At 36.9% G+C, this 24,588-nt stretch overlaps 1 protein-coding gene across 4 annotated transcripts in view; it reads right to left on the reverse strand.

Moving 5' to 3' along the window:
• The window catches only part of PDE1C (phosphodiesterase 1C), a 579,473-nt gene that overhangs the window by 143,099 nt on the left and 411,786 nt on the right, over positions 1–24,588 (reverse strand). For all 4 annotated transcript variants that reach the window (XM_023186040.3, XM_023186041.1, XM_023186042.1 and 1 more), the window contains exon 4: positions 1,012–1,125. In XM_023186040.3, the coding sequence (XP_023041808.1) occupies positions 1,012–1,125 (114 nt within the window). The remainder of the gene's footprint in view (positions 1–1,011; positions 1,126–24,588) is intronic.

Here is a 24,588-nt window from a genome sequence, read left to right on the forward strand (position 1 = left end):
TCACAGCTGTGTTTCACTGATTTTTCAAACTTATACATAGGTCAGACCACTAGAACGGAACACAAAGAGCAATGTTAAAATAAAACCTAAAATAGCATTGTATATTTATAGTAAACCCAACTACAAATTAGCAGTAAAAGTTGCTGCCAGTGTAAAGGTGTTTGGATTTTTTTTTTCCTTTAGACTTACCAATTGAGGTGAGGGTAAGCGGAGGAAATACAACATTTAGAAAAAAGCTGTGATATCGGGTTTCCTTAAATTAGAAACCAAGTGTGTCACCAAAATAATAATAATAATAGAAACCGTACAAATCTTAGATTGCTGTGAAATACTTTCAGATTGGAATTTGGCAAAGAAAAGTAAGACATCACAAATACTGACAGAGAAGCCTGTCTGAATTAGAAAAAAAAAAAAAACCACCTTTCATATTCAACATTGCAACATTTTTCAAAAGAAAAGCAATTTTGTAGCTTGCAAACATATGTAGTAACTGAAATCGCTTTAATACATTTAGATAATTCAAGTGCAATAAGCCTGCTAAGTAAATCAGCTACATACATAAGACTGAAGAGGGAATGCTAGGTGCGTAAGAGAACACATGCTTCTCGATCACTTCAGGAGCCTCCATTTTCTAGTGGACATTATGAATTAAAACATAAACACAATTTTTAGACTGACACTAACAACATGCAATAATTACAATGGAGCTCCACATCTGATTTTTCAAATCTTAGCAGATTTTTAAAAATTAGTTTTTCTCCTCTTTCATGATCTCACTTCCTTGTCATGACAGTCATATGAGATATGTTCTATTAGCTCCTTTTATAGATGAGGAAGTACAGAGAGTAAGTGACTTGTCCAAATCTATCCCCTTTGTTTGTGGAAACTAAAACTCCAAGATGAGTAATTTGAATGTCACCCCATTCCTGGCATGGGGGACAGTGTCAGGAAAGCCATTTAAGAGAAAATTTACCATCACTATACTAATCTCTTTTGTCATTTTTAGCTTACCTTGTTTCATCAATATACACAGATTCAAGCACTGTGGCTGCATATTCCAAATTCTTCTTAAGATCTACCACTGAAGCTTCCCCTCTCTCTAATTGTTTGACCAAAGACCGTAATCTAGAAAAATAAAAAGATACAATTTCATTAGAATAGAGGAAACAAAGAATAATCCTACAACTATGGTGATATATTTTACAGTCATCGAATATTCTCACTTATTCTGATACATCTGAAAGGAAAATAATTATGGGACCAAAGGAGCAAGTAATAAAATAAATGTATACATTTTTGCCATTATGAAGTAAGAAGAAAAAAATTCTCTCCAACCAGGCACTGACCATACTTTCTAGCTAGCTTTTATCTTTATGAGTCCTAAATTATCAACGATTTTGCTTTTTCTCAAATTTTCATCTTTTTTGTTCTATGTGGACATAGTAAAGCCTGACCAGCAGCAAAATCACCAAATACCTCTTGAGATTCTGTTCTGCTGAAGGCACTTGGTTCAGCAGTGGCCCCAGATAATGACAGCCCCATGGCCCAGGCATGTCCCAAGACAGATGAAAAGATTTAAACCACTGAGAACCACAAAAAGGCTACATAAGGAATAGATGAAAGTAAATTGTTTTGCTGGATGGAAAAAATCACTCTGAGAGGAGACAAATACCCTATTTTTTTTTAAAAAAAGGAAATATAAGGATGGATTTTAAACCGAGGAACGCCAGACTACACAAGAGAAGCAATAAAACATGTTTTTCTGTTATTTATATGAACATTATCTGCACAGAGAAGGACTTAGTATTCATAAGAACAATAAAATGACTACAGATGATCAACATGCAGTAACTGAGAATACTGTAAATACCACAGAGATTTGGAGACTTGGCAACTCTTCAGGCTGTTTGACAACCAGCAATGAAAATAGTAGAGACTTTGAAGACAAACTGAGGTTTGAAATTCACTTCATAACTTATTAGCTGTGCAACCCTAGGTAAGTTATGTAACATCTTTGAGTGTTATCTTAATGAAGAGCAAAGCATGAAATTTCTAAAGTTGACCTAAAGATTAAATGAAATTGAGATAAAGTATGTGACTCATGGTTGTCCTTTGAAAAGGCACTTGTTATAACTACTGTCATTATTCAATGACTTTGATCACCAGAGATAAACAAATGAGAAAAATTATAGCAAGATATTTAAAATTATTGTCAAATCTCCATTTCCCATTGGTATACGCAATCTGTTCTCACCTTCCTGACATCAAAATATCCTCAGATAGGTTGTCTTCATGGCAAGGTATAAACTACTCCCTTCCTAATCTTCATGAAAATGACCCACAGTAAAGAATGAGAAAAAATCTTGGATCAACCTTAAAAAGTAGGCAAGGGGGTCAACCATAAAAAAAAAAAATGTCCAGGAAGTTCAATGATATAAAATACAAATAAGATTAGATTCAGGTTGTCTCTACCTGAATTATAAATCTCCAATATATCAAAGGGAAATATGCAAAGGAAATCCCCTGAGGCCCCTGCAGGCTTGGAGGGGAAGGTCAGCCTTGGGAATGCCATTAGCAGCACTGGAAAGAGTTCTGAATTTCAGAGGCAGCACGGGACAGGGAGTTGGCAGGGGAGGGCTTGCCAGTCACTCACACAGAATGGATAAGCAGCCTGCCAAAGAATGGGGAGACGGCAGCAGGGAGCCCTGACTGCTGTTCCAAATAAGGATTGGAAGCTCTTTAGCAAAACACATTCCTGGCTAAGTCTGCCTCCAGTTCTGACTCTCACCTCAAGGTGCCCAGCTACCCCGTAGGCTATTTGGACTCTCAAACGACAAAATGAGAGTAAAATTCAACTTTTTAAAGTTTACTTTCAAAAATGAGAGGAAAATTCAACTTTTTAAAGTTTACTCTCAAAAACGAGAGTAAAATTCAACGTTTTAAAGTTTACTCTCAAAAATGAGAGTAAAATTAAACTTCTTAAAAATGCCTCTCTTCATTTGGGACTTACAGGTTCTACCAGGAACTGACATGAATTTCTAGTAGAACCCATCTCAATTCTAGAACCTAAGAGGAAATGACAAAAACAAAGAAAATGATGAGAAAGATTATAAGAGTAATAGAAGTAAAAGCCAGAAGATCCTATCTACCCATAATAGAACTTTCATAGGAAATAAACAACAGAAGCAGCTTTTTAATTGAATAAGTTTTCCTAGGCTAAAGTAAAATCTGTATAAGTAGATGAAAAGGGATCAAATACAATTTTTTAAAAGTAAATGAAAACATCAAATGTATGCTACTGTAATTTTTAATTTCAAAGAATAAAGAAATGAACCTGAAAATCTTTGAGAAAATTAAACATAATACTTACAAAGTAACAAAAAATTGTCCTGGCCATCTACTTCTATCATGTCAAACATCAAAAAGCAATTTAATAACAGTACCAATTTTTGAGAATAATATGGGGAAATTCAAGACATTTATATCTATATCTACAGAGTTACCAAGTACATAAGAAGCCAATAAAGGTATTCTCAGTTGTCAACAACTTCAAAATTTATCATTCATATCCTTTCCAGAAAACAAAATAAAAACTTTAAGGCATACTCTAGGACAGTGGTCTTCCAAGGGAGTGGATTCGTGAGTCTCCAGTTAAATGGATTGTTGATTCATGACCTAGATTTAACTAACTCAAACTTTACAAAATGGACAAGTAATTTAAAAAGATTCTGGCAAGAAGAGGCAGATAAAATAAAATGCTAATAATACAAGGACAACTAAACGTGAAAATGAGCTGACACGTCTCCTTTTACTAGGACAATCTCCTATTTCTCATATAAACACTTTCTCTCCCACTTTTATAAACTAAAAGCTAATTCCCATCAGTTGAAAAATAATTGGAATTATTAAGGACATTATATGGACTACAGATGTATAGCCACTACTTTATAACAATTCCCACTCGTGAGAAACCACAGTATTGAGAGAATCAAGTCATGAAGGGCCTCATATCACCTTGTGATCAGCGGGCTGGGACCCCAGGCCAGAGCAGGAGTGGGGCCTTCAGGGAAAGCTTCACTCAGAATCTCACTCAGCTGTTCCAATGAGTAGCACTGAAATCAGCTCCACCAGAGAGACCCAGGCTTTGTGCCACAATTAGCAGAAAATCAGCCATTCAGAGGCTCCCTGATGTAGTCACCAGTGGTGCCAGGCAGACTTTAGGCAGTCATATTTTGCATTCAGTGTGAAGTTCTGACCCAACAGGAAGCTGTAAATAGAAAGCAAAACCCTAGCCAAGTGGTTTCAACAGATCCAGAGAGGAAATGATACAGAAATAATGCACCTTTTGGATGCGTGGAGGACACTAGAAATTTACATGCAACCCTGTCTTTCCAGCTTATGAGATGAGCAGAAGATTCAATCAACTTCCTGGCAGACAGTGAGGGAACCTAGAACACAACCCGTCACTCTGGTTATGGAAGAACACCCAGCTGACATTCACCTTTCTTTACTCAAGGATGATGAAACAGAAGAAAACATGCATGAAGAGATACAGCAATAAAGACAGAAGAGAATACAGCATTCAAAATGCGAAAGGACTCACTTTTGAAAAAAAAAATCACTAATGGAAACAGAAGTGAATTTTAGGGAGCATCTGCTGTGTGTTCAATACAATTCAAAAATAACATAGATCTGTGAAACAAAGGTAAAAGCCCAAATCAATATAATAAAAAGTTTCTTTAAAAAGAAACAAAACATGACAATAGAAAGACTACAATAACTTACTGTTAAAAAGAAGTTAAGTGGTGACCAGTTTTGTATATACCCATCTCCCGTTTGGGTGTCACCCATGTCAGATACAAGCTGCAGCTGCCAATTATCTGCTTTATGTAGCTGCCACACAAACCCTAGCAATTCCAGATGCCCCTTTCAAATTCTGTTGAGCTTTAGCATAGCATTCAGGTGCTTATGCTCCATCGGCCCCTCGGCCCACTTTTCTCTACCTCTTTATCCTTTCCATTTGGGATATCCAGCCCTGCCCTGCCATAACCTACCTACCTCTTGGTGAAATGGCTATTCTTTGGGCAAAAGAGTTTCAAACTAGCTCTTTTATCATTGGCCAATTAGTAGTTTCAAAAGTTCCTGAGAATAAGGACCCCTCTCCATTTGTCTTCATAGTGAAGATATTCCCTAGATCTTAATCTTAAGAAGGGTTGTCTGAAAATTAGCCAGGATCTTTCCTACCCATGTCATAAAATATTTTTGTTCAATTGGAAAAAACTAACTGAGACCAGAGAGCTCCTTTGTTTTCCTAGTAAAGTTATCTAGATGCTTTTCATGTGAATCCATTCCATCTAAAAGGTGAATGTCCTCGGGGCCAGGTCCCATGGTATGCTGTAGCCTATATTTTGGGAAAGATAGATATCTGGTGTTTTAATACTATTCAGGGGAATTTTTGGACTGGGCACCTAAGGGGAATTTATTTCATGAGCATTCGAAATAAATTCACAAGGAAGGAAGATAAAGAAGTAGGAAAATACACAAATAATAATAATAATGATAATGATAATAATAAGGTTTCTCTTCTGAGAGAATGTTCATAGTTTCCAGCCCTCCATCCATTTCTGTCACTGTGGCTGCCAGATAATAGTTCCAGTATAGAAGTGCAACACCATTTTAGGAAGTGCTTATGCCTTCCAACTTTGGCAAGATGCCTTTCAGTTAAGACAGTGTGCAATTTCATTGTGGATGAGCCATTGCATCTTTTCATGACTCTTGCATTTCTTGGCGTAAACTCTTTGCTTTCTGTATGCTTCTTAGCTGCAAGGCATATGATGAGATACTGCATATCTTCACTTCCCTGTGCCCTCAGATCCAGAGCAAGCCCTGGATGCTGACTTCCCCTGACCCCACACCAATCAATATGTGGGATGCATAAAGGTGTTGGAAGAGGGAAACTATGTGAGGAAAGGCCAGAGCACTGTATTTTGGAATTTAAAAGGAAGTTAGGGAGGAGAGGTATTCTTTTTTTTTTCCACAAAGATAATTCCTAGGACCAATGGGGTGAACTTCATTAAGAAGCAACGTATTGGTTCAACTTTATAACTTAGAAAACTGCCTTATACTGGACTAGGCACTATTCCCCACCCCAGTGAGGTCACAGAAAGCCCTACGACCCTATGCCTTGAAAACATACACATTTGTTGAGCATTAGACCCTGCTAGGATTTCATTCACTTTGCATAGGCAAAAATGAACTGTAAAAAGAAGCTATGGAAACATACCTTCTCATGTTTGTCTATTCTGTCCAAGGTTATTCCCTCTGAGGATGGGTAGGCAGCTCCTAAAATGCCAGTGTGGCCAACAAGTACTGCTGTCTCAGAAAGGCTTTGTTTTGTTTGAAACTATATGAGAACTGGATCTTTTACAGTACTTTCTCTACATGTCCCAGTGAATCACGAGCCCTAAAAACTCATTTGAATTAAAAAAAAAACTTCATTTCAGTTCATCACACCCATGTATTCATAAGGCATACTCATCTGTGTCCTTTTCACACACCTGCCTCCTCCACGTCACTCCTGTCCTCTGCCACTTCCCTAAATGCCATAGAAAATAACTTAAAACAACTCTTCCGAATGGGATGCCCCAACATGACTTTTAGTCTCATGCTTTAATGCCATCTGATGATGTCATCCAAGCATTTTTCTGGCCATTTATTTGTTTCTACAATTAATGACAGCTGATTAAGATGGCTGCACTTGAAAAACATTCAACACTGGGTGTCTTCTGTGTGCAGGCACTGGGAGAGATAGGCTCTAGGAATACAAAGTGAGGAAATGCAGTGCCCTCTCTCAGGTAGGGAAGACAGAAAGCTAACGAGCACCCACAATGCAGTACTGTAAGTGAAACGGCAGAAGTATGATGGGGGCTAAGAAAGCACAGAGAGGAATATTCAAATAACAAAGCCCTCCCCAATGGACCTGATCAGAGCCATCTTGAAGGCCACGTAGGGGTCAGTCAGGCACACAGGATGGGATAGGGAAACGGCAGACTCTGCATGGAGAGAGCAGGCTGAAGGCAGTGATCTATTCAGAGACTCCCATGTCTGTATGGAACTCAGGGGCATGTCAAAAGATAAAACAGAAGGTAGGAGCTACACCACAGTAGACTTAGAATCCCAAGCTAAAGAAATATAATTTTATCTTGGAGATAATGGGGAACCCCTGGAGAATGTTTAAACAGAGGAATAGAATGATGAGATTGGCATTTTAGAAATATCAATCTAGCAGCTGAGTACAGGAGCACAAGTAGTGAGTAAGTTGGAAAATTCTGTTTTCATTGTAATCAGGCTTGTGTGATACTCTGAACAGCACAGTGTGAATATTCTCTCTCACGTGATGGAAATTTGATTGAGTGCTGCATGAGTTTGGTGGTAGTATGGATGGTTGCGTTTAAGAATTTCTGGGAAAGAACTTGTTTTGGGGGCATGCGGTTTCCTCATTGAGTGAGCACCAAACCAAAAACAAGAACAGTGCCAACAAAAATTATGACTGACAAGAATAGCCTACTTATTTAGCTTTTACCTTTTGTTAATGCTATAAATAAAAGAGAATTTTACTTCTACAGTTTCTAATTCCACCTGCTTAAAGCAGGTGCACAAATGAATTGAAATAAATTACTGGACTCCAGTTACTTTTTCACTTAAGAAAAATAATTGGTACCTAGGTGCATACCTATGTTTCTGCATTGTATATGCCTCACTACATAACTTGTTAACTAATTAAAAAATTAGTAATGTTATAGAATATTTTGAATAATGTCATGAACAAAATTGACCTAGTTGGCATGGACTGGACACTACACTCAATTGCTGCAGAACACACCATTCTTTTCAAGTGTACATGTAACAGTAATCAAAACTGACCATGTGCTGGGTCACAGAGACTCTCAATAAATTTCAAGTAATTGAACTCAGACAGATAATGTTCTGTGACAACAATGAAACACAATTTTGTTATTGATTAGAATCCAAAACAAAAAATGAATAGAAATATTTCAAGTGTATGGAAATTTAGCAATATATTTCTAAATAACACATGGGTCAAAGGTTAAATCACAAAATAATTCTAACCGAACAATAATATACAACCTTGTAGTATGCAGGTAAAGCAGTGTTTAGAGGAAAATGTGCAACTTTAAATAAATATATTAGAAAAGGAGAAGTCTAGCCTGTAATCCCATCACTTTGGGAGGCCAAGGCAGGTGGATCACGAGGCCAGGAGATTGAGACCATCCTGGTTAACACGGTGAAACCCTGTCTCTACTAAAAATACAAAAAAAAAAAAAAAATTAGCCAGGTGTGGCGGCGGGCACCTGTAGTCCCAGCCACTCAGGAGGCTGAGGCAGGAGAATGGTGTGAACCTGGGAGGCAGAGCTTGCCATGAGCCAAGATCACGCCACTGTACTCCAGCCTGGGTGGGTGACAGAGCAAGACTGGGTCTCAAAAAAAAAAAAAAAAAAAAAAAAAAGAATAGGAGAAGTCTAAAACTAAGTGATCTCATTATGCACCTCAAGAAGTTAGAAGAACAAGTTAATCCAAAGCCAGTAGACAATAGTAAAAAAATAAACAGAAACAAAACTTAAGTAGAAACAAACTCACAGCAGAAATAATTCGCAAAGCCAAAACCTGGGTCTTTGAAATGCTTAATAAAATTGATAGGTCAAGCAAGATTGACTAAGAAAAAAGAGAAATGGTATAAATAACCAATATCAAGAATAAAAAGAGACTATTACTACAGATTCTGTGGACATTTAGAAAGGTAAAAGGATATCATAAATACCTTCTGAAGATACATTTAAAAATTTAGATGAAATTTTAAAATTCCATAAATCTTAATTTACCAAAATTGACATAAGAAAAAGGTAAACTACTAATAATTCTGTATCAGAATAATTGAATGCAGCATATACACATGAGATTGACAGTAAAAGAAAAATAAAACTAAAATTTTAAAAACTGAATGCATAGTTTAGTATTTTCCCACAAAGAAAACTACAGACTTAAATCATGTTTTCAGTGAATTCATCTAAATATTCAAAGAGGAAATAACACAGTCTTCTACAAAATAGCAAAAGAGGAAACACTTTCCAACTCCTTTTATGAGGCCAGCACACTCGATTCTAAAACCAAACGAGGGTCTTATAAGTAAAGAATTATAGGCCAGTATCTCTCATGAACATAGATACAAAAACCCTAAGCAAAATTTTAACAAATTAAATTCCGTGATAAATAAAAAGAATAAGAAAAAACAAACAAATTTGCAGAAATCCAAGGTTGGTTTGACATTTAAAATCAGTAAATAAATGTAATCCTCTATTTTAACAGGAAAAAACCTTTGGTAATCATAACAGAGTCAGAAAAAGCATTTGAGAAAATACCTATTCATGACAACCATCTTAGCAAAGAAGGAATAAAAGTGAATATCCTAAATCTAATATTGGGTCTTTAACACAAAAGCTAGAGCAAACATCATACATAATGGGAAATGTTTCCTGTTGAGCTAGCGAATAATATGAGGATGCCTGTTATGACTACTTCTACTGAATATTGTATGGGAAGTCTTCACCAGTTCAACAAAGAAAGAAGAAATAATAGACATAGGACTGGAAAAAAATAATATCTTTAGAAAGCAGCAAATACGTTATTCTAATTAAGAGGTGAATTTAGTAACGCCACTTGATAAACAACAATAACCAATTAGAAAATGGTACCATCCACATAAATATCAAAATAAAACAGTTTCTAGGAATAAATCTTACAAAATATATAAAAGTCATCTACATGGAAAATGGTAAGATATTATTGAGAGAAGTTTAAATGACCTAAATAATGGAAGAATCCATGTTCATAAATTGTAACACTCAACATTTAGAAATATGAATTCTCCCTAAATTCTTCTGTAGATTCAATCACAAACAAATTCGCCACAAGTCATTTGGTGAAAACTGATTCTAAAACTTACTTAGAAATGTGAAGAATGAAATATAGTTGATGTGGTAAAACAACAAAACTATTGTTACTATTCCACATATCAAGACTTATTATAAAGTATTTAATTCTGGTCCTGTGTCGCTCTACCACTTCACTATTCCAACTCTCTTCCTCTCAACATCCAGCTGGTATGTTTGAGGATGTGCATATGTATTTTTATATTAATATAAGCACAACATAAGTGGACAAGAAAACATGCTAGAAAAAAAAGAAAAAAGAAAAAAGATGGGATTACAGGCTAGACTTCTCCTTTTCTAATATATTTATTTAAAGCTGCACATTTTCCTCTAAACACTGCTTTACCTGCATACTACAAGGTTGTATATTATTGTTCGGTTAGAATTATTTTGTGATTTAACCTTTGACCCATGTGTTATTTAGAAATATATTGCTAAATTTCCATACACTTGAAATATTTCTATTCATTTTTTGTTTTGGATTCTAATCAATAACAAAATTGTGTTTCATTGTTGTCACAGAACATTATCTGTCTGAGTTCAATTACTTGAAATTTATTGAGAGTCTAAGTTGTTTTTGAACTGTCCTATTCTACATGTGATTGTTCCATTCCATATGCAGGGACCCATTCTTTGGATACCCAGTCAAGGGTATCACTGCATACTCTCTCGGTTGCCATGGATTTTCTGATGAATATTTCCATTCTTTTGGTTTTCATGAAGCTAGGTCACAGAGAAGCCCTGCATGCTCAGCCTCCTCCTAGTTCTTCTCCACAGAGTGAATCTCCTTTGGGGATGTATGTTTGTGGGTGTGAGAGTATGTGGGCAACTGTGTGTCCAAAGTGATCGTGTCAGCTCACTGCATGGGAACACCAGGTAAAATGCACTGACAGGTCCAAGAGAAGCCTTCTATTCTTATGGTATTCTAGAAGGTATTATAACTCAGGGTTAAAGTTTTAATCCATTTTGAGTAATAATATTGACTTCATTCCTTTGCACTTCTAATTAAATGCAGTACTTTAGAAAGGAGCTCCCTCACAGTCATTCTTGGTCTTATAAGTAACTGTTTCTTAAAAATCAGTTTATCCCCTGTTTTTATTGCCAATCAACTCACACATTTTATTAAAAGGACACAGTGAAATTTTTTTTAAGAGTAAGATTCCAAATTATGCTAAGAAAATCTTTCGTGAAGGCAAACATGCTCTCTCCAAAGTTTGTAGGCGAGCAAAACTTACTGGGAAAGGATGTTATTATGAAAAACCACTTGTTCTTCTGGGTGAAGAAATAAAAGAGAATGAAAAGGACAACCCAGAGCATCATTCAGAATCCACCCCAGGCCATGCTGGGGACTGGGGAGAGGGATGGAGTTAAGATCCTGCCAGACCACCAAGAGGTAAGTTCCAGAAGCCAGTGTTCATTTGCAGCTATTCATGTGGAAAGAATCACTGTCACTTTTCCCTGCTGATAAACATGCCACTTCAACATCTGTCTTAATAGACCAAAGAAATGAGAAGAACTAAAAACATCTTTGAATGGCACTAATGAGAAAAGGAAGCTGAGCAGAAAAGAGAAGCAAGTTTGCAGGAAGATTTAGGAAGGTCACAACCCATGCCTAGACACGTCAAGACACATCTCTCCATGTCTTCATAGTCAACCCAGCCCCGTGACTCCTTCGCTTTCTTTTTCTGAATTTAGTTACTCATTCAATCTCAATTACATCACGCTGGTATGATTATCCAGAGGAGCTAAAGCTCCCTCAGCCAGCAAAATCACAGGAGTTCTACCATACTACAAATATAAGTTTTGGTAAAATAAACCTGAGGTTACATTTTTCTCATTTCTGCTTCTTTTTTCTTTTATAATAACAGAAATAAATAAAATTAATTCATAGATTAAAAACCTTCAAATAATGGCTAACAAGATGCTGAATTAGCACAGTGCCTTTTCTTAAGATTAACTCAAGAAAAATTATAGGAAAAAAACCTCAAAGAAAACTGTGAGAAACCTCTAAGGTGACCTGAGGCTGCTGCTTTGAATGTGTGTGTGAGGACTGCATCTTCTTGGTCTGGGACAGGAGGGAGCCTCACCAGGCTGGGGAGGAAATGATGGGAAAGGAACTATTGGAGTCCGCTATTGTTTCCCTCCACTCCACTTCCTCCAGGTGCACAGTAGCTGCTCCCACACCTCCTGTGACTCAGAACTCTAAAGGTCAAGAAATCCTGGAGAGCTAAATAGGGGTTGTTTGTCCCACCTTGTGGCTCCTCTAAGTTCACCATGGGTTTCCGTTTCCAAGATTGTCACAGAAGGAAAAGGGACGCAAAAGGACATGTGTGGGAGGTTTTTATGAACCAGACTAGAACTGGAACTGATTGCCCCTGGTCACTTCCAATTGTCCAGAAGCCATAGTCACATAACTATGTTTTTCCAAGAGAGAAGCTGGAAAACATAGTCCTGTGGTAGACTCAAGAGGAAGAGGTGGTGGTTTTGGTGGAGAGCCAGCCAATCTCTGCCACACCTAGAAAATGCAATCCTATCACCAATACTTGTTTTTTCCTTTAAACCTTTACTTTCTACTCCTTTGAAACAGTTAAATGGAATGTTGTATATTAAAGACACTTTCTAACTTTAAAATCCTATTAAGCTAGAAACATAATCATCCTAATTATCAGATAATCTCCCAAGCATTTTGACAAAAATGAGACAGTTCTCATGGGAATTATGTTGAGTGAAAAAAGACAATCCCAAAAGATTGTATACTATATGATTCCACTCATGTAACATTCTTAAATGGAGGACAAGATTCATGGTTTACAGGGACTGGAGAGAAGGGAGAGGAGGAGGGAGACCTGTGTAAGAAGGGCAACACAGGGAAACTAATGGTGAACTATTCTATACCTTGACTGTGGCAGTGGTTGCACAAACCTACAAATGCAATTATGCTACACAGAACCAAATTCATGCATGCACATGCACACACACACACACACACACACACGAGTACAATAAAACTGGAGGGATCTGAATACGATTGGTAGATTATGCTAATATCAGTATCTTGGGTTGTGAAATTGTCCTGTAGTTTTTCAAAATGTTTCCATTGGAAGAAAATGGGTAAAGGGTACATGGGAATTCCTCTGTATTATTTCTTACAATAATGTGACTCTACAATTATCTCAAAATTAAACATTTAGTTTTAAAAAGTGAGACACAGTTATCCAGCTCAATGGAATATTGATGACAAAAGGCTGGACATCGTTGTCCTGTCCCCAGCTAGTTTTATAAGTGTCTCTCTGTTCTTAACTAGTGGTCTACTTAGTGTCCTCCAGATCCTTCGGCTTGGTCTCAGCAGCAGTAAGAGAGTTAGGGATAAATGTTCACCAGTGAGCTACTAACTGTGTCTGATGACTTTGGAGAGGATCCAGTGAGGGCTTTAACCAGTGATGTGTGGAGCTTGGTGAGAACCAAACTCATGCCTTGAGGAAACCCTAGGAAAGACAAATGGAGGTTCTCGGGATCAACTGAAGAAACTCAGATGCTAGCAAATGGTCACTACACTAAAAAGGTGAGAGAAAAAGAATCCCAGTGACTTTGCTAAAGGCTCACTAATTACACCTCTACTGGCAGTGATCCCCTGGGACTCTAAGGTATGAAGCACGATTTGTATCTTCCCTCTCCTTTTTCAGTTCATTCTCAGATGTTTGTTTCAATTTGAGGGTGGTTTCACTAAGGCAGGCTGGCCACAAAGCGGTTGTAAGGAATGAAATTAATATACACACCCAGACCCAACCTCTAGTAACCACTATTCTATGTTCTGCTTCTAAAAGTTTGATTTTGATTTTTTTTTTTTTTTTTTAGATCCTGAATATGAGAACATGTGGTATTTGTCTTTCTGTGTCTGGCTTATTTCATCTAGCATAATGTCCTCTAGGGAGTGAACAGGGAAAGCAGAGATGTTAATCAAAGGGTACAAAGCGCCAGTTACACAGAAGGAAAAAGTTCCGGTGATCTGTTGCACAGCACAGTGACTATAGTGAGGAATAATATATTATGTATTTCAAAATTGCTAAAAGAGTAGATTTTAAATGTTCTCACCATAAAAAAGGATAAGTATGTGAGGTAATTGTTATGTTAATTAGACTGATTTGATCACTCCACAATGTATATATGTATTGAAACATCACATTATACCCCATAAATATATACAATTATTATTTGTCGACCTATAATAAAAGTAATTTAAAAAAACAAATAAGAATTAAGTCCATGAAAAATGAAAACAATGAAATCTAGAGCTAAGTATGAGACTAAGGGAGTAAGGGAGTGGGGTGTGAAAACACAGGTCAGAGAGATGGTGTTTTGTTGTATAGTCATTTCCAATCAATAGGGAAACAATTTGCATATTATTAACATTTCAAGTTTATATTCAATGTGATAACCATTCAAAATTTCCTTCCAACTACACATCATTTTGTAACAGCTTTGGGATGGGGCAAGGGGAGGGATCTGAACCAGTAATGCATTTTCATTCGTGGTCTGCTCCAGTGTATCCTAATAACTGAATGTGTCAAAAGCCTAAAGCTTTTTCATTTTGTGCTATATTTAATAGAAAAAAAAAGAAGAGTTGGGAATACTTATTTATGCAGTCCCATATCACTCGCCAGCACTGTCTCCCTTTCTTTGTAGATGAAGAATGGGACTCCTTTCACTTTTAGTTCTATTAAAATAGCTCTGGCTTTCTCTGTGGTTAGAAACATGAGCTTGATATCGCTCAGGTAGCGACACAAGGTAAACGCTAATACAGGACCAACTCCCGTTGCTATTTAGAAGAAAAAATCCTCCTCTGTTAGCTATTTCTATCACAATTTACAAGGAGAGTTGATTTACAGAGGAATTAGCAGTAATAGCTGCAAACACGGGTGAATCAATCTGGACAAAGCACTCCACTTGCCCCAAACAACCCCTCATTGTTCATGGTGGTAATCTGTTCATTTTAAAAGTATTATCTAGCGCTTTGGAGTTTGTCCCTCAAGAACAGCATGAGCCTCCACTGTACCAGGACTTCCTCGTTTAGCAATTTTAAAGCCTCCTAAATCTGGGAACATACTCTGTAAGATTTGTTTTAAATGATATTTGAACCTACGTGGTGTCATAATATATTCTATCATTGTGTGTAAAAAGAAGAATTATTTTCCAATGAGCTTTATTGAGCTTTAGACTCTGGCTTGGGGACTGGAAAGAGGAAGACACAATTCCTTTAAATGATTCTCTCTTAAAGTAAAAAGAGACAATGAGGGAATCATAAAATGTTCTACATTTGCTACTGACTCTCTCAAAGTGTACATGAGAATTTTTAAAGCTCCAGAGGTGGTGTTCACAGCTACGCTATCGATCAAGTGTTTCTTGAGAGGGAGTCTTCTTTTCTCCATACCAGGTGATGCTTCGTGCTCTGGGGTCACAGCAGAGGGGCACCTGCCCTGTCCGCAGCCTGGCAGAGCCAAAGGCAAGCTCAAGCAGCTGTGACACCTAATTATGGGTCTTCCCATGAAGTCTGAAAAATGGCTGAACTTGGTCCAGCCCTAGTGTAAATAAAACAAAATGACCATCTTTGCTGGAACTGAGGGTGGTCTTTAAAATTCATAATCACACACATGGCTCCATGAACCATATGCACCAAGCCATGTCTGTGTGTGACTTTAGGCTCTGGGCTATTTGCTATTACTTGCTGTGGACCAGATACAGATTCCTTCCTTCTCTCTCAGCCCCTACATTCACATATTTCCTGGAAAAGAAATTCCATTGGAATCAGAGATGAAAAGCTAAAACCTGTGGCCTGGGTGATCTACCATTTTGACTTTTGTCACCTAAAACCATAGTTTCGCCTAGTGCAGAGATTTTTACCACTTGAATGCATTGATGTGTGACAGAAAAGGATATGTTTTTATTTATATTTTCCCCATCTCCTCTGCCAACAGCCATTCCCACCACAATAAGCCACCAGGGAGCAGTGGAAAGAGAAATCTCAGGAAAGTGGTATCTGTGAAGTACATCAGGGTTCTAGAGCAAAGTCCTGAGGCAAGAGATTGTTAGATAGGGCAAGGGGAGAACAGAGAGCTGGAGAATTTAACCCCATTTCCTTTTCTTGGACTCAGTAAATAGATGATTTCCAAGGTGACTCCTGGGACACTCTTACACAAACCCAAGATGGTTACATCAGATTAAAAACAGTTGCATCTGAGATAGAGGGAGAACACAGTTCAGACCCCCTGCATCTTCCTCAGCTCCTAGGCAGGAAGGAGGAAGATGTCAGAGGTCCCTGTGCCCTGCAGAGGGACAGGAAGCAGCTGATAGTAGTGATTGGAGGGATTATTAGGGGCACTGCCATGGATAAGGGACAGAGGGTCAGGGACCAAATAGGTGCTACAGCCAGACTTCAGCTGGATCCATAATGCGAGGGGGAGCTGAACAGGGCCAAGCTGGTGGGGAGAAAGGCAGTCCCAGACATTAGCTACAGATGTCACGAAGACTTCTGGTGACCAAGCAGACAAGAGACATCACCATGGAGTCAAGAGGAACCAGAGGACAATACAAGACGCTGCTGTTTTTGAGGGTAACAGTAAGTGGAATAAAGACATCTCAAAGTCTAAGCATTTACTTTTTTATAAAAGTGAGTTACCTAAAAAGAATGTTTAAATTGCTAGACTGGTTGGTTTCATGAATTGGATTATAATTAGTTTCTCTCTTTTCTCTCTCTCTCTTGCTCTGTCTCTCTGATATGGTTTGGCTGCGTCCCCACCCAATCTCATCTTGAATTGAAGCTCCCATAGTCTCCACATGTTGTGGGAGGGACCCGGTGGGAGGTAATTGAATCAAGGGGGTGGGTTTTCCCATGCTGTTCTCTTGACAGTGAATAAGTCTCATGAACACTGATGATTTTATGAAGAGCAGTTCCCCTGCACATGCCCTCTCGCCTGCTGCCATGTAAGACATGGCTCCTCTTTTGCCTTCTGCCATGATTGTGAGGCCTCCCCAGCCATGTGGAACTGTAAGTCCATTAAACTTCTTTTCCTTTATAAATTACCCATTGTCAGCTGTATCTTTATTAGCAGCATGAGAACAGACTAATATACTCTGTCTCACATACATACATGCACACAAACACACACACAAACTGCCCCACCACCCAGCAGGATGAGCTCATGAAGAAGATCAGGTCAAACATAGGAAGTAAAGAAACCTCAGTTTCTCTGCACATCTGAATAAATCTGGCCCTGCTATATGTACAGCACTCAGCAACTCCTTAGTGGCAGGCAAGGGCATAGTGGAAGCAGAGATGGGCATAACTGTTGTAGTTTGGAGGTCCCTGCTGGAAGGGTGAAGGGTGTCTGCCCCAGAACCAGAGGGAGGAGGAATATTGGGGTAGAAACAAGACCTGTGCAGAAATTGCACAGAAGTTGGGAAGACATGGGACATGAGATCACCAAACTACATGAATTTATTACCAGAAATAAAGATTCCTACTCTCGGACTTCTCCCTGTCTGTTCACTCCTACTAGCTCTTTTGATCTACTGGTAAGGATTTATTCCCACCACTTAAGACTGACAGCTAGCCTTGTTGAATATACTCCCCAGAAACCTTTCTTTAGCTTTCTTGTGTATATTCACCTCCATAGCAGCCAGTCAGCAGGCACTGATAAAGAGGTAAGAATGGGAAAAAAAGAAAGAAGGTATCTTAAAGAAGTAAGATATTGGTGATAATATTGGCATTGTTCTAAATCCAGTGCAATGATTCCCAAAGCCAACATTGCATTCTAATTTCCTGGGAATATTTTTTAAAGTACAGAAACTCAGGTCTGATTTTAGGCCAGAGTGTGAAATGGCAATTGTAACAATTGATGGTAATTCTGACTTTGTGGGGTGGGACAACACTTTCAGCCAAGTAATTGGAATAACTAAGCTACCTTGTCATGGTTTTAATTATCTTAATAATTAAATGACCTTGTTATGGCTTGAATTATCCTGACAAGTGCTTTCTAAACTGTATACCATAGGACATGTAGCCCACAGGATGTTAACATGCATTGCTGGAGACAAGATTTCTGTTGCACAAATGTTTGAGAAATCCAGGTTAAATTAAGTTAAGCAAAGATTGTTTGGTCTTCACCAGCTCAGAGCTTTTTACATTAATGTGTGCTCAGACTCTCCAAGATGAGCCAATTGTGTACATCATTTCCCTCCTAGATCTGACAAGGTCTTGTATTTTTCTTGTAAATCCCCCAGGATTAGAGGGTTTTATTGCATGGGAGTGCTGCCATAGGACTGTACTTCCCTGGTTATGCAGGTGCAGTCAGGGAAGTCATGGATTCAATGAACTTGACATGAAATAATTATTGTAAATTTAAAACAAGACAGTTTTTCTTTGTCACACAAGGAAAGTGTCCTATTACAAATTAAGATACAAAGGTAACGGGCAGAAAACATGTAAGATTATACAACCATGGCATACAGCTATCTTTGAAACCAGTTTTTCTATTTTATGAACATTTCAATCACTTCTTTGGTTTTCTCTCATTTCCAATTTTGTGGCATTATTACATTATGAACCTATGGTCTCATAAATTAAACAGGATCAGATAATTTGACGTACTTCACTTTTACCTCACAATGATGAGAGAATATTTTTAAACATCTCTCCCTTTTGTCTCTGAATACTACTTTTCTCTAATATTGTTTTCTGTCTCTCTTTGGACACTCTCTGATGACCAGTTAACATCATGTCAAGGACAAATGGGTGTATTATTATGACTGCCAAATCTCAAGGGTCCTGTTATATATTTGGATTATTGTTCCTGAATAAAGCATAGACTCTCCAATGCTTATTAATTCTTCTATATTCACATGCTTTTGGTTAGAAGAACATCTGCTCAAGACTACAAACAAACCAATGGGTTTTTAAAATACATATTTCTTTCCTTTCTAATAGTCAGAAAACCAACAATAATTTATTTACTCACCATAGAACATTCTCAATTACAATGCTGGTATGTATTTTTTCTCAGGTTTTATTTAATACTTTTCCTAATATTTCCTACATAACAGAAGGGTTTCGTTTCTTTGTGTGTGTGTGTGTGTGTGTGTTTTACTATATTTAAAAATGTGAGATACAAATAAAGTTTTAATTCATGTTCTTCTAAAAGAGAAGAATCCAAATAAGTATTTCACAAATACCTATCATTTAGAAATTCCTTTCATAGTCTCCCACAAATTTTCTTAAATTTTAAAAATCTTTGCTTTATTTGTATTTTTAAAAGAATCTATGGTCATTGTGGGAAATTTATAAAATATCTATTAGAAAATAAAATCACATAAAATTGTGCCATCTAGGGATTACAACTATTAACATAAAATATGTTTATATAATTATTATATTATATCATGTATCCATAGATATATTTTAAACTTCTCTACAAAATTTATTTGGTAGTATGCTTTAACACTTAATGTATTATAAATACTTTCCCTTGTTATTAAGAGTTTTTCTCTAACATAATTTTAATAACAGCATAGTTTGTCTCTAAATGCACATATCATAATTTATAAAATCCACTAATGTATGACATTTAGGTTCTGATTTTTGCTGTCATAAACTGTATTAAAATGAAAGTTTTGTAACTACATTTTTGTACACTTCTGTTATTTTGGCTTTGCTTTGATTAGGACAAAATTTAGAAGTCTAATATCAGGATTAAAAGAGAGAAATATTTCTAAATTTGTTGATGCTTATTGCTAAGCATCTAAACATTTACAGCAACCTCCTCTTTTTCTCCAGCAGAACGGGAGCATGGCTACCTCTCCAGGTAATCACAGAAACCTGGTAAGACTGTTTGGAAGGCAACCGAAATATATTTACATAAATGTTTTTTGTCTCATTTTTGTAATCCTTAGATTTTCAATGGAAATTTTGGAAAGGGCAGAAATAAAGGGCTTGAGATAAGATGACCATCTTTCACTAGAGTGGCTTCCTCCATTGCAACTAGATTTCAACTGGATGAAGTTATTTATATTTCTAATACAAAAGAGTAAAGAAGTCACCTGCTCCCCTCCCTGCCTCTGTCTGGCAACTGTGAAGCTATCCATAATTCATGCAGGTTGGCATCCTGTCAGTACCCTTAGCAGAGTGTTGCTTTTAGTACTGATCCCTACCAAGAGCATGGACAGTCCCACTTATTTTATTTTATTTTATTTTATTTATTTATTTTTGAGATGGGGTCTTGCTCTGTCGCCCAGGCTGGAGTGCGGTGGTGCAATCTCGGCTCATTGCAAGCTCCGCCTCCCGGGTTCACGCCATTCTCCAGCCTCAACCTCCCGAGTAGCTGGGACAACAGGCGCCCACCACCAGGCCTGGCTAATTTTTTTTGTATTTTTAGTAGAGATGGGGTTTCACTGTGTCAGCCAGGATGATTTCCATCTCCTGACCTCGTGATCTGCCCTCCTCGGCCTCCCAAAGTGCTGGGATTACAGGCATGAGCTACCGCGCTCGGCCGAACAGTCCAATTTCTACAACTCAGTCTTGCCTGTAGATCACAGTGCAGGGAATAGCGGCAGCTGACAGTGTAAGCCCCAGGAGATCCCAAATGCCCCGTTATTAATAAGTGTTACATATTTTTGAAAAGCGTCACAGATTTTACATTATATGTGAGAAGGGTGTTGAAATTAAGGGAAGAATAAGAGACGGTGAAAAAAAGGGAGCTTTCATGTGAGGGAGACAAAGAAGGACAAAGGCAGGTACAGTAATGAAAAAAATATGTAAACCCTTAGTATGAGCAGGCCTATGTAAGCAGCAGATTAATCTATTACCCAGTTCATTTTGCCCAAAGGCTTTCATTAGATTACACTGATCCTTGAATATGTTCCCTATTACAGTCTCATAGTAAGGGAGTAGTTCTCAAGGGGGTTGCAATTTTGTCCCCATAGGAAATTAGCAATGCCTGAAGACATTTCGGTTGTTAACAACAGGAAGGTGCTACTGGCATCTAATGAGTATGTAAGGATGCTGCTAAACATTCCACAATACACAGGACAGCACCACAGCAAAAAATTCTCTGGCTCGAAATGTCAGTTATGTCAAGAAACCTCACTCCAAGAAAAACGAAAGTATAGTAGCTTTTCCTGTTGGAAAAGATCAACAACATTGACTAAATATCTCTTTTATTAAAAATAAAAACCCACAAAAAGAAATGCTATAAAGTACAAAAAGAAAAATCCCTAGCCTATCACAGATACTCTCTACTTATATAATAATTGTTTTATGTGTCTTTCCAATTTTATTTCATATTCTCTCTCATCGTGCTGTCAACGCATTTGTATTAAATGTCTGTTGCATAATTACAAATACACAATAAATTCTCTTATCAAGTGCCTATTGTTCCTTATGTGGAATATGCCATTTTAAAAGTTACACCTTCTAGAAAACAAGAAAAAGAACTAGGTAACATTCATTATCTTTTTATTCCTGGTTACCTGTTTTTTGTTTTTTGTTTTACTGTAATATACAATCCTTTATTGAAAGTTGTGAAAGTACTACCAAAAGATTATGTTAGAGATGGTTTATCTTTTATATTAACAGTAAGCTAAAATTTACTACGCAAACATAATGACTATCAATTAATAAATATGGAAGCAAAATAGCTGTTAAAAATGTACTAGATATCCAATATCCCATATAATATTTATGTGAAGAAAAAAGCACAGTACTTTTATATGTATTCATATATAGCAATATATATTCATATACTGCAGCTATATCACAACAAAATAAGGTTGTTGTCTATGAAGCCCTATTGACATCCTGAGTATTCTAGAATTTTCTGTTTCAGAGTCTCGTTTTCAGCTTTACAAATCTAAAAATTAAACTTTTTCAGTGGTTTCTTTGTTAAACAAGTTCTTCAGATTCATGCTACCAAGGATGGTTCAATATTTTAAAATGTATTCACATAATGTACCAAATAAATAAGTTCACAAGAGAAAAATCTATATGATCTTTTTGACAGACACTAAAAAAAATTTGATGCAGTTCAATATTTTTCTTGATTTAAAAAATTTGATAGTAAACCAGGAATTTAATGACTTTTTTAAATGATAAAGAATACATATTTGGAAACAATAGCCAGGATTATATTTACGGAACAAACACTAACAGAATCCTATTAAGGACTGGAATAAGGCAAGGATGCCCTCTAGTAGCATTATTTACAAAAAAAAAAAAAAAAAAAAGGTTACAAATTATAGTTAATGAAAGAAGATTTAAAAAAGTAGGTAGAAGGAGTGAAAAACTGAACAAAAATTGCATTATTTCATTACTTTTAGATTATAGAAAGTTCAATAAATTTCAAAACCATTAGAACATACAATGAAATATTATGTGGTAAGTGATTACAACACAGATACACAAAAAAGACTATCTTCCCATTAAAGGTCTGATAACATTCAAAATTATAAAGAAAACTATTCTATTCAACCTAACAGCCAAATTATATATCCAGAAAAAAATGTAAAAAGAAATTCTCTAATTCCAAGTGAAGAAAACAACAAAGTTCTACTAAAGGATATAAAATGAATATTGAAGAAATTGAGACCCACATCATATTTTTGGATGGAAAAGCTTACTATTTTAAAGATATAAATTTCTTCTCAAATTAAATTCTAAACTATGCATTTGTTGTACAATTTGAGAACTTTTTATATAATTTAACATAGAAGGCTAAACTTTTAAACACAGCCAAGTAATTTCTAAACAAAAAGGAATTCAAAAGAAAAGTACGGCAAACCAGATTCAGCAGCACATCAAAAAGCTTATCCACATGATCAAGTGGGCTGCATCCCTGGGATGCAAGGCTGGTTCAACATTCGCAAATCAATAAACGTAATCCAGCATATAAACAGAACCAAAGACAAGAACCACATGATTATCTCAATAGATGCAGAAAAGGCTTTTGACAAAATTCAACAGTCCTTCATGCTAAACACGCTCAATAAATTCGGTATGGATGGAACGTACCTCAAAATAATAAGAGCTATTTATGACAAACCCACAGCCAATATCATACTGAATGGGCAAAAACTGGAAAAATTCCCTCTGAAAACTGGCACAAGAAGGGATGCCCTCTCTCACGGCTCCTATTCAACATAGTGTTGGAAGTTCTGTCTAGGGCAATCAGGCAAGAGAAAGAAATCAAGGGTATTCAGTTAGGAAAAGAAGAAGTCAAATTGTCCCTGTTTGCAGACAATATGATTGTATATTTAGAAAACCCCATTGTCTCAGCCCAAAATCTCCTTAAGCTGATAAGAAACTTCAGCAAAGTCTCAGGATACAAAATTAATGTGCAAAAATCACAAGCATTCTTATACACCAGTAACAGACAAACAGAGAGCCAAATCATGAATGAACTTCCATTCACAATTGCTTCAAAGAGAATAAAATACCCAGGAATCCAACTTACAAGGGATGTAAAGGACCTCTTCAAGGAGAACTACTAACCACTGCTCAGTGAAATCAAAGAGGACACAAACAAATGGAAGAACATACCATGCTCATGGATAGGAAGAATCAATATTGTGAAAAGGGCCATACTGCCCAAGGTTATTTATAGATTCAATGCCATCCCCATCAAGCTACCAATGAGTTTCTTCACAGAATTGGAAAAAACTGCTTTAAAGTTCATATGGAACCAAAAAAGAGCCCGAATTGCCAAGACAATCCTAAGTCAAAAGAACAAAGCTGGAGGCATCATGCTACCTGACTTCAAACTATACTACAAGGCTACAGTAACCAAAACAGCATGGTACTGGTACCAAAACAGAGATATAGACCAATGGAACAGAACAGAGTCCTCAAAATAATACCACACATCTACAGCCATCTGATCTTTGACAAACCTGAGAGAAACAAGAAATGGGGAAAGGATTCCCTATTTAATAAATGGTGCTGGGAAAATTGGCTAGCCATAAGTAGAAAGCTGAAACTGGATCCTTTCCTTACTCCTTATATGAAAATTAATTCAAGATGGATTAGAGACTTAAATGTTAGACCTAATACCATAAAAACCCTAGAAGAAAATCTAGGTAATACCATTCAGGACATAGGCATGGGCAAGGACTTCATGTCTAAAACACCAAAAGCAATGGCAGCAAAAGCCAAAATTGACAAATGGGATCTCATTAAACTAAAGAGCTTCTGCACAGCAAAAGAAACTACCATCAGAGTGAACAGGCAACCTACAGAATGGGAGAAAATTTTTGCAATCTACTCATCTGACAAAGGGCTGATATCCAGAACCTACAAAGAACTCAAACAAATTTACAAGAAAAAAACAAACAACCCCGTCCAAAAGTGGGCAAAGGATATGAACAGATATTTCTCAAAAGAAGACATTCATACAGCCAACAGACACATGAAAAAATGCTCATCATCACTCGCCATCAGAGAAATGCAAATCAAAACCACAATGAGATACCATCTCACACCAGTTAGAATGGCAATCATTAAAAAGTCAGGAAACAACAGGTGCTGGAGAGGATGTGGAGA

The sequence above is a fragment of the Piliocolobus tephrosceles genome, chromosome 8, assembly GCF_002776525.5.
Source record: "Piliocolobus tephrosceles isolate RC106 chromosome 8, ASM277652v3, whole genome shotgun sequence".
Classification (NCBI taxonomy): domain Eukaryota; kingdom Metazoa; phylum Chordata; class Mammalia; order Primates; family Cercopithecidae; genus Piliocolobus; species Piliocolobus tephrosceles.